Source organism: Sinocyclocheilus grahami, unplaced genomic scaffold (genome assembly GCF_001515645.1).
Source record: "Sinocyclocheilus grahami isolate Dianchi unplaced genomic scaffold, SAMN03320097.WGS_v1.1 scaffold1519.1, whole genome shotgun sequence".
Taxonomy (NCBI): domain Eukaryota; kingdom Metazoa; phylum Chordata; class Actinopteri; order Cypriniformes; family Cyprinidae; genus Sinocyclocheilus; species Sinocyclocheilus grahami.
Window position 1 is genome coordinate 171060 of NW_015506698.1, and position 11425 is coordinate 182484.

Sequence of the window (11425 nt, forward strand, 5' to 3'; positions counted from 1 at the left end):
TGTGTGTGTTTGTGTGTGTGTGTGTGTGTGAGTGGTTGTGAGTGTGTGAGTGTGTGTGTGTGTGAGTGTGTGCGTGTATGTGAGTGTGAGTGGTTGTGAGTGTGTGAGTGTGTGTGTGTGTGAGTGTGTGCGTGTATGTGAGTGTGAGTGGTTGTGAGTGTGTGAGTGTGTGTGTGTGTGAGTGTGTGCGTGTATGTGAGTGTGAGTGGTTGTGAGTGTGTGTGTGTGTGTGAGTGGTTGTGAGTGTGTGAGTGTGTGTGTGTATGTGAGTGTGAGTGGTTGTGAGTGGGTGAGTGTGTGTGTGTGTGAGTGAGTGAGTGTGGGTGTGAGTGTGTGTGGGTGTGTGTGGGGGTGTGCGTGTATGTGAGTGTGAGTGGTTGTGAGTGTGTGAGTGTGTGTGTGTGTGAGTGTGTGCGTGTATGTGAGTGTGAGTGGTTGTGAGTGTGTGAGTGTGTGTGTGTGTGTGAGTGGTTGTGAGTGTGTGAGTGTGTGTGTGTGTGAGTGGTTGTGAGTGTGTGTGTGTGTGTGTGAGTGTGAGTGTGAGTGTGTGTGCGCGTGTTTGCGGTCGGACGGATGGACTCTGTTTCAGTGTCTACATCAATTTTGAAGTTGGTTGAAAAGCCACAAACGGCCGATGGCTCACAGCCACATGCGGATCCATTTCTTTGGGGTTGAGAGGTTATCCGCACATATTTTCCACTACAGGGATGATTTTACACGGTGGGGCTTGAGCTGAAGCCAAGCAGACGTGCACATCTTCACATACTGCTCTGCTGTGGTTTGATTGTGCGTGCGAGTTCAGTCTCAGAAAAGACGTGTTTCTACCTTATTTACCTCTAAAGATGCATATTAGTACCTCAGAGTAGTGGTATGTACCATTAAGATACTTCTATGAACCTTTTAGGGGTAAATTTCATCAAGACGTCTGGAGCATGAGGTGCTTTTCAGTCCCTGTTTCAGCTCAGAGGTTCTTGCGAGCTGATTGGCTGAGGCTGCGTGTGTGGGCCGGATGAAGCTGTCAATCAAAGCGCGGTCACTTTAGCGTGTGACACTGATTCTGTCAGACAGCGTAAATATTTGGCTGTGATTGAGCAGTAAGGTAAACACGGGGCCTGTGGGGCAAATGCAGAACCCAGACTAAATGACCTGCGTTTCTCTAGACTGACCAAAGCTACGCCGACCTGCATTTGTCTGTTCAACGCATAACCGCACCGCAATTAGTTCCAGACAAGAACCACCTACTTAGAATAACATTAGACATAAAATCACATTACAGCTCAAGATTGACGGCTTACAGCTTGTGCATTTCCATAGACACAGACATTTCCATAAATATATATACTATCTGTGCAATAGTGGCTCTGTTTTTAAGAATGAGTCACTGAATCATTCATTCAATTGATTCATTCAGAAATTAAATAAGCAACTCTTTATGAGTGAGTCACTTGAATCAGTCAGCACTCATGATTCAGTGATTCACTGTGCCTCATGCTTAAAGCATATTTTAAATAGATTACTCATTCAGTTTACTAATTCAGAAATTAAATGACTGTTTATGAGTGAGTCACTTTTAAATGTGCACAGACAAAAGTTATTAAACGTGTTATTTATTTGATCGCATTATGGTTCTCTAAAAGCAGTGAGTAACTCCTCTGAGAGTTAAACTTGAACTGTCACGCAGCTTATGAAGAGTGTTAAATGGATTTATGCACCAAAACAATACAGCGTAAACAGATTCTGTTGAATTTTACTGACTGAATTCTACGCAAACTTTTAAAAACAGGTTTCAAAGTGCAAGCTTTTGGTATTGATACCATTATTGTCTCTGTGTAAACTCTAATAACGTGAATGTTCAGTCTATAGGCATGCACGATTGTGACATCGCCATCTACTGGCCAGGCATGCATAATACAGCATTTTCAGTCGTTTTCTGTGAGAATAGGGATCGATTTGACAGTTACCTGTTTTTCAAAAATATAAAGGAAAAACTTTTCTGTTTTGTAGTACACCGTTGTCATGTTTTAAATTGAAAATGTAAAGAAACCACAATGATTTTTATATATAGATACAAATACTGCATACAGATATCTACAGACAGGCCACTGAACAGATGTTCAGATTCATGTTCAGAGTCTGTTCACTCATATCTTCCTCCTCAACACACGGGGACGTTTTGTTTATTATAAGCACGCTACAGTTTTGTCATCTGCCGCTTTAAATGTTTGAGCTCCTTAAAAGAGGATTCTGATTGGCTGTCAATGATTTTAGTGATTATTGTTAGTGATTCCAATGATATCGTTTCTCTGTGTTATCATTTCACTTGTGATGTGGACTTAGCGATTCTCTTGGCGTGATTCTTGTGCGGATTTTTGTATCACGTGAAGACGTGCGATCAGTAGAAGTGAACTAAACTGGAGTAGACTGCACATTTTTACATTATGTTTTGTTTCAGCGGAGCATGACGCCATGTTACGAGCGTTGCAGCATCTGCGGAAGCTTCTCGAGCACAAAGTCCGTATCGTAAGCGTGAAATACTTCGACACTTTCACAATATGGAGCTGTTGAACAGCAGATTGTTCAGTACTCCGAATCTGAATATGTGCTTACAGTCTTGGAAACTACATCATTTATCAGGACTAAATGCCCGTTCGCACCAAGAACAATTACTAGAATGATAACGATATACAGTAGTTTTAAAAATCTGCCTAAATTTAAAAGAATAGTGAAGTCCAAACCACAACTCAGAATCACTTTCAACAATGAATGAACGAAAACATTCACAGCCAATCAGAGTCATTAGACTTTAAAGAGCTCAAGCATTTAAAGCGGCAGATTTGCTCGTAACAAACAGAACGCTATCTTGGCGCGGACGCTAATATAGTTATCGTTATTGTTTTTGGTGTAAATGGGCCTTAAGGCTAATATTATTTCAGCCGTCACAGCTATGATGATGCGTTTCAGCGGATTTCCTCGTGATCAGAATAAAGACGTTTGTCTAAAACACAGTGTTTGGGAAACCTGTTTGGACTCAATCATCATTATTATTTCTGTGATTCTGTTTGAAACAACCTGGATTTGATGTTTCTAAACGAAACATGGCTGGAAGACAGCTGCAGTGCAACGGTCCTCAATGAAACAGCCCCTCCTAACTTTACCTTCATGAGTGTTTGCAGGACTGTTAGGAGAGGTGGAGGTGTAGCTGCTCTATTTAAAGATGTCAGAAATCACACACTTAACGTAACGGGGCGATTTCCATCACAAAGCTGAATTGTTGACTTCCATAGGGCCGCAGCGCTTTGATAGGAACTCACTCTGGTTCCCGTGTGTGTGAATGTGGCCAGTGACCCACAGAACGGACACAACGGAGGGAGAAATAGCATTCGTTCAGCCCGGTCTGTTTCATTCAGCGCCGCCTCGTCCTCTGCTCCGTAATTTAAGGGGCTGAAAGGCTCTTTTGCGCCGCTGAAGATGCTTTGGCCGCGGCAGATGGAGGGAGTTTGGGAGGCTAGCGGGGTGGCGATAGGCTAATTCGAGCAGCGGCGTGCTTTCAAATGCAGAGCAGGAGGCTTTGATGAGTGCGAGGGCCCTTTGTTCCAGACAAGAAGGCATCTGCTGGGCTTTGCCCTCCTCTCTAGGATGAGCCCCTCAAACAATGACGGACAGGGCCAGAGAGTGTCATCGGCGCTGATGAACAGAGCTTGAGTGTGTGTGCGTGTGTGTGTGTGCGTGCGAGTGAGTGTGAGAGTGTATGCGAGTGAGTGTGAGAGTGTGTCTGTGTGTGCGCGAGTGAGTGTGTGTGTGTGTGTGTGTGTATGCGAGTGAGTGTGAGTGTGTGTGAGTGTGTGTGTGAGAGAGTGTGTGTGTGTGTGTGTGCGCGAGTGAGTGTGTGTGTGTGTGTGTGTGTATGCGAGTGAGTGTGAGTGTGTGTGAGTGTGTGTGTGAGAGAGTGTGTGTGTGTGTGTGTGCGCGAGTGAGTGTGTGTGTGTGTGTGTGTGTATGCGAGTGAGTGTGAGTGTGTGTGAGTGTGTGTGTGAGAGAGTGTGTGTGTGTGTGTGTGCGCGAGTGAGTGTGTGTGTGTGTGTGTGTGTATGCGAGTGAGTGTGAGTGTGTGTGAGTGTGTGTGTGAGAGAGTGTGTGTGTGTGTGTGTGCGCGAGTGAGTGTGTGTGTGTGTGTGTGTGTATGCGAGTGAGTGTGAGTGTGTGTGAGTGTGTGTGTGAGAGAGTGTGTGTGTGTGTGTGTGCGCGAGTGAGTGTGTGTGTGTGTGTGTGTGTATGCGAGTGAGTGTGAGTGTGTGTGAGTGTGTGTGTGAGAGAGTGTGTGTGTGTGTGTGTGCGCGAGTGAGTGTGTGTGTGTGTGTGTGTGTATGCGAGTGAGTGTGAGTGTGTGTGAGTGTGTGTGTGAGAGAGTGTGTGTGTGTGTGTGTGCGCGAGTGAGTGTGTGTGTGTGTGTGTGTGTATGCGAGTGAGTGTGAGTGTGTGTGAGTGTGTGTGTGAGAGAGTGTGTGTGTGTGTGTGTGCGCGAGTGAGTGTGTGTGTGTGTGTGTGTGTATGCGAGTGAGTGTGAGTGTGTGTGAGTGTGTGTGTGAGAGAGTGTGTGTGTGTGTGTGTGCGCGAGTGAGTGTGTGTGTGTGTGTGTGTGTATGCGAGTGAGTGTGAGTGTGTGTGAGTGTGTGTGTGAGAGAGTGTGTGTGTGTGTGTGTGCGCGAGTGAGTGTGTGTGTGTGTGTGTGTGTGTATGCGTGTGAGTGTGTGTGTGAGAGAGTGTGTCTGTGTGTGCGCGAGAGAGTGTGTGAGTGTGTATGTGAGTGAGTGTGAGAGTGTGTCTGTGTGTGTGTGTGTGTGCGAGTGTGTGTTATGCGAGTGAGTGTGAGAGTGTGTGTGTGTGTGTGAGAGAGAGAGAGAGAGAGTGTGTGAGTGTGTATGCGAGTGAGTGTGAGAGTGTGTGTGAGTGTGAGTGAGAGAGAGAGAGAGTGTGTGAGTGTGTATGCGAGTGAGTGTGAGAGTGTGTGTGAGTGTGAGTGAGAGAGAGAGAGTGTGTGTGTGTGAGTGTGAGTGTGTAAACACTGGGGAATGTCATGGTGACACAATGGTGAGCTGCAGCAGCAGCAGCAACAAAAAGCGGCAGCTAGGACTAATGGAGAGCAGCTCTCCTCCACGGAGCCTTTGATCTGTGAGAGATTCACTCTCGCTTCAGCAGAACCTCATTCAGGAGCGTCAGACACAAACACAGCACTTCTGCTTTTACTAGGGTGACCATATGTGCCATTTTCCCAGGACGGGTCCTGGCCAGGATTTCTATATTGCCTAAAATATCTAGGTTTTGCCTTTGTTTGCGTGTGCAGACCGATCGGTGTATGACATAAAAATACCTCGAGAGCATTTCGAAAGCATAAGGAAGCGTCTGTATGGTATTTTGATGTCATACACCGATCGGTCTGCACACGCAAACAAAGCCAAAACCTAGATATTTTAGGCAATATAGAAATCCTGGCCAGGACCCGTCCTGGGAAAATGGCACATAAGGTCACCCTAGCTTTTACCAAGTCAGTCTTCACTAGTACTAGTCCTCATATACTGATCAAACCTCTGAGTGTTAAAGTGCTCGTGTGTGATCAAGACATGAACGATTCCTCAGATCACGCGTGTTGCATGTATGTTGTTGTGCTGCTTTACTAAGTGACCAGACTCACAAACACTTTCACTGCTGCACTCCACTAAAATATACTGAAGTATTTTTCCTTCATATTTTCTTAAAATGTCTATTATATAAATACGTAATAAATAAATAAAAATTCTATATGTGTATTATTTTTAGTAATTACTGAGCACCTTATTTTAATACTTTTTTGTTATTGTTATATTGCATATTTCTTTTTCTTGTAATTACGGTTTTGTTTTTAACACTTTGGCAATACTGAATGTACATTGAACACGATGCCAATTAAGTACTTTAAATTTAAACAGATAACTGGTGTACATTTTATAAAAAATACTGTTTCAGTCGCTCAACTTCAAAGTTTTACACTTAATTCACTGTTATTTGCGGTTTCTTTATCATGATTTGTGAAATATACGAGCAGTTTCTGAGTAAATCCTACACCAGATTTTTTCAGTGTATTAATTCTCTTGAGCATTGATATGGATTTTATACAACAGTTCAATAAACAAGAAGTTAATATTAAGAGTATTACGTTTTAGAGACCACATTGCATGTTTTTGCTGTTTCGCCAAAAAAACAAAAACAAATTCCAAACAAAGCCACAGCAACATGAAGGCGTTTCGTTCCTGAATGAATCATCCGTTTAAATGATTCGGTTCAATCGCAATGACTCACTCATTAACAGTGCTTTGCTGCCACCTGCTGGCGGTTTTAATTTCACATTTCTTCTCATGTCTAAATGATCTCAAATATCAGTATTCAACGTTTTATGTTTAAAATATCAAAACATTATCCATGCATTTGTAACGGAGCTGCATTAAACTGTGTAAATACATCTAAATGCTCTTCAGATGCAGCTTCTGTGTTCCCTCTGCATTGCAAAGATTCATTTTGTTGAGAAACTCATAACATGGCTTTACATTAAAAACAACTTACAAGTACATTTTGACAACGTTTTTTGATGAATTAAGAAACCCTGCATCTAAAGAGCAACGATTTATGGACTTTTCACCCCAGCAGCATTTTTTATATTTTTCTGATGTATGAATTTTGTTGATACTGATTTCATGTGCTTGGTAACAGCCCAAATGTCTTATTATTCTAATTGACTGACTAAATGCATTTCAAAGGTAAAAATGCCCATAAAAGGTAACAAATCAATTTAAACTTATTGGAAAAGATTAATTTCTATCACTGCTGTGAACTGACCCGCACACAGAACAACTTTAGCAGTCCACAATAACACAAAATATCGTCTAATTATCCTTAACGATACAATCATCATACCTCATGTCATTTCAAACCAGTGTGACTAACTTTCTTCTGTGGAACAACACAAAATAAGATCTTTCAAAGGAGTTTAAGAATGTTGTACTAAACCGTTTTGACTTCTGAGAACTCTCACGGAGAACAGAGACCGATTACTAACATTCTTCAGAATGCAGTCAGTCATGCAGGTTTGGAGTGACATGAGGGCGAGTAAATGATGACATGTCCTTTTAAGAGCCGGTTTGTGCATGAGGAGCGAGCAGAATGAGCAGTACAGCTCTTGTGTTTCAGGTGATGTTCGCTCTGAATCAGACGCTGCTGCAGCAGGAGAGTCTCCGCGCCGGGGGCCTGCAGGTGCCCTACACCACAGAGCACCTGATCAAGCACTACAACTGTGGAGACCTCCGCTCCATCATCTTCAACCACGACGCCTCGCAGGTACCTCAGAGCTTGATGCACTGATGCTTTACTTTTCAGTTTATTCTCATGAAAAGATTTTTCTGATTTGATTCTTATGAACAGATTTTGTTTTATTTCAATTTATTTAAACGTTTCCATTTTTCGCTGGTTTCTCGCTATGAATAGTAGCTGCCATGACACTAAATACTAAACTATGATTTCAATAATGCATTAGTAAATGTTGAAATGAACATGCTGTAGAAGTGTTGTTCATGCTTAGTTCATGTTAACTAAAGTAGTTAACTAATGTAAAACTAACCTTATTGTAAAGTGTTAACAAATATTTTACTGGAAAACAGGACGAAAATGCAGTGTAAGAAATTGTGCATTCACTGTTTTTAATATTCAGTAATATTACTGAATTACCTGCACTGAATCGATCTGAATAATGACTCTGATTTACAGCTGAATGTGTCCCTGCAGCACAAAAGCAGTGTTGAGTCGCTGGGGGATATTTGTAGCAATAGCCAACAATACATTGTATGGGTCACAATTATACATTTCTCTTTTATGCCAAAAATCATTAGGATATTAAGTAAAGATCATGTTCCATGAAGATATTTAGTAAATGTCCTACCATAAATATATCAAAACTTAATGTTTGATTAGTAATATGCATTGCTAAGAACTTCATTTGAACAACTTTAAAGATGATTTTCTCAATATTTAGATTTTTTTGCACCCTCAGATTCCAGATTTTCAAATATTGTCCGATCCTAACAAACCACACATCAATGTTAAGCTTATTTATTCAGCTTTCAGATGATGCAGATGAAATCAGGCAGTATGTGTTTATTGAACTGTTGTATTAAATCAATATCACATTTGCAAACTCCTTGAATAATTATTCCAATCTGTCACTCTCCTTATGGCGATCTGTGGGCGCACAGAAATGAGAGTTCTCGAGACTCAAAAGTGTGTGCAAATGATACGTTCAGTCATCTGTCATCGCGTTATAAGCGCGGAACCTGCGGGAATGAGTAGAATTATTATTAATAGCCGCAATCCTGCGACTGAAACAAGCCCTGCTCTGTGTTCTCTTCTAATAACCCGACTGTGAATGATGCGAGGCGTTATGTTGTCAGTGAGAAGCTGCAGCCGTGGCGGGGAGGATGTTTGGTGTGCTGGTGTTCTGACAAATAATGCTACCTATCAGATTATGCTACCAACAAATCGTCAGAACACCAGCAGAACAACAACAATGTGCTACATGTTTCTTTTCCCCTCATTTTTTCCAACTGACAGAAATCCGTGACGGAAAACTTTCATCCCGGAGTAGTGTTATGTACATCATACTGCACCACAGTAATATATTTCTGATCATTTCTTTAAGCTAACCCGGACTTATATTTTGACGGGTTGCCATCGGGAACGTGTTTCTGTAGGTCTATGTAAATGATATGAAGATAGTTTTACTCCAATGAACCAATGAAACGCTCATGAAGGGACTCTCGGAGGGATCAGAGCAGTTCTGGAGATGTTGTTCATGTATTTATGTCTTCATGTCTTCATGTGACAGAAGCGTGATCTCTGAAGCAGCTGCAGTTAGCAAGCGCTTTCGGAGTGAGAGTGAATTCTGCTTTGATTGGTCGGACTCGTGAGTCCCAACAAATCAGATGAGCGGTGGGCGGAGACTGCTTTAGGCTACGGTGAGTTCTGACAGGCTGCATCAGAGCCAAATAGCGTGTTTCAAAATTAAGTTATTTTATCGGCAAATCGGTTTTGAAAATGACTGATACCGATAATCATATAAATGCTTAATATCGGCGCCGATAATTGGTCGACCCCTAGCATAAATCTCAATTCTGGAAAATTGACACTTAACACTGGTTTTGTGCTCCAGGGTCACATATGATACATTTTGCAACACTGTTATTATCTTTCCTGTTTCTCACTGTGAAGCTGCTCTGGAAGACTTTGTATTGTATGAAGCGCTATAGAAATCAATGTGGCTGTTTTTCGGATATCGGTCCGTTTTGCGTCCAGGTGCCGAGCTTCAAGAACGCGACGCTGCCGGCGAGCGAGCAGGTGACGGCGCAGGAGATCGAGCGCTACTTCAGACAGGAGCTGATCTACACGCGTAACGAGCGCATGGGCCGCCGCGTCAGAGCGCTGCTGGAGGAGCAGCCCGACAACAGCTTCTTCTTCGCCTTCGGAGCAGGTCAGTCTCCTCGGGACGCTCCCGGATGCTGTGGCTTTGAAGTCTCCTTTGATCTGCATTTTCTCCATCTTCTGTTTCCGCGAGGGCTAGTAGAGTGTGAGCGGCCAGAGGCGGGTCATGTAATGAAACGTGTGGCTCGCGCTCTTTGATGCGGCTCGTTTCTGACCTCGGTATGCAAATATCCGCCGGTTTTTGACTCGTAGCCCGAATGCAAACACTGCTGCTAAAAATAATGGAGGGCTCATTTCACAGAGATTAAAAGAGATTTTGCTCTTTCCAGGAACAAATCTTGACTTTAAAACCCTGAGAAATGGACTTTTTTCCCCAGAAGAAAGTTTGTAGCCTTTGATGAAGCGTCCGTCACAAAGCTTTCCTAGTGATGTCCGCTCTCTGCCGGTTCACCGTGAGGTCATGTGTGGATCAGCGTTAAATGAAACGATGTGGAAATCTGAGTAAAGCTGCTTAGAACAAATGACTCGAGTTATTTTGGTAGCGGCCGCAGCACTTATGCTGTAATTGCAGTTTTGTTCATTTAGAGAAACTGGACTAATGGCCGAAAAACACACGCAATCTGCTCACCGCCACATATTCTGCTTCATTTAACTCCAGATTGAAAACGGAGATTATAAACACCAGGAAACTTGGTTCTGATTGACCTCTCAAACTCTCTCTCTCTCTCGTGTGTGTGTGTGTGTGTGTGTGTGTGTGTTTAATATTCAGTAATATTACTGAATTACCTGCACTGAATCGATCTGAATAATGACTCTGATTTACAGCTGAATGTGTCCCTGCAGCACAAAAGCAGTGTTGAGTCGCTGGGGGATATTTGTAGCAATAGCCAACAATACATTGTATGGGTCACAATTATACATTTCTCTTTTATGCCAAAAATCATTAGGATATTAAGTAAAGATCATGTTCCATGAAGATATTTAGTAAATGTCCTACCATAAATATATCAAAACTTAATGTTTGATTAGTAATATGCATTGCTAAGAACTTCATTTGAACAACTTTAAAGATGATTTTCTCAATATTTAGATTTTTTTGCACCCTCAGATTCCAGATTTTCAAATATTGTCCGATCCTAACAAACCACACATCAATGGAAATCTTATTTATTCAGCTTTCAGATGATGTATAAAGCAAAATCAGGCAGTATGTGTTTATTGAACTGTTGTATTAAATCAATATCACATTTGCAAACTCCTTGAATAATTATTCCAATCTGTCACTCTCCTTATGGCGATCTGTGGGCGCACAGAAATGAGAGTTCTCGAGACTCAAAAGTGTGTGCAAATGATACGTTCAGTCATCTGTCATCGCGTTATAAGCGCGGAACCTGCGGGAATGAGTAGAATTATTATTAATAGCCGCAATCCTGCGACTGAAACAAGCCCTGCTCTGTGTTCTCTGCTAATAACCCGACTGTGAATGATGCGAGGCGTTATGTTGTCAGTGAGAAGCTGCAGCCGTGGCGGGGAGGATGTTTGGTGTGCTGGTGTTCTGACAAATAATGCTACCTATCAGATTATGCTACCAACAAATCGTCAGAACACCAGCAGAACAACAACAATGTGCTACATGTTTCTTTTCCCCTCATTTTTTCCAACTGACAGAAATCCGTGACGGAAAACTTTCATCCCGGAGTAGTGTTATGTACATCATACTGCAGCACAGTAACATATTTCTGATCATTTCTTTAAGCTAACCCGGACTTATATTTTGACGGGTTGCCATCGGGAACGTGTTTCTGTAGGTCTATGTAAATGATATGAAGATAGTTTTACTCCAATGAAACTGTCAAATGCTCATGAAGTGACTCTCGGAGGGATCAGAGCAGTTCTGGAGATGTTGTTCATGTATTTATGTCCTCAT

At 42.3% G+C, this 11425-nt stretch overlaps 1 protein-coding gene across 1 annotated transcript in view; it reads left to right on the forward strand.

Moving 5' to 3' along the window:
- Positions 1 to 11425, forward strand: part of LOC107570885 (metalloprotease TIKI1-like) — a gene marked incomplete at its 3' end in the record, with an annotated part of 25383 nt that overhangs the window by 9696 nt on the left and 4262 nt on the right. The window contains exons 3-4 of the mRNA XM_016257166.1: positions 7219 to 7365; positions 9373 to 9588. Of these exons, the coding sequence (XP_016112652.1) occupies positions 7219 to 7365; positions 9373 to 9588 (363 nt within the window). The remainder of the gene's footprint in view (positions 1 to 7218; positions 7366 to 9372; positions 9589 to 11425) is intronic.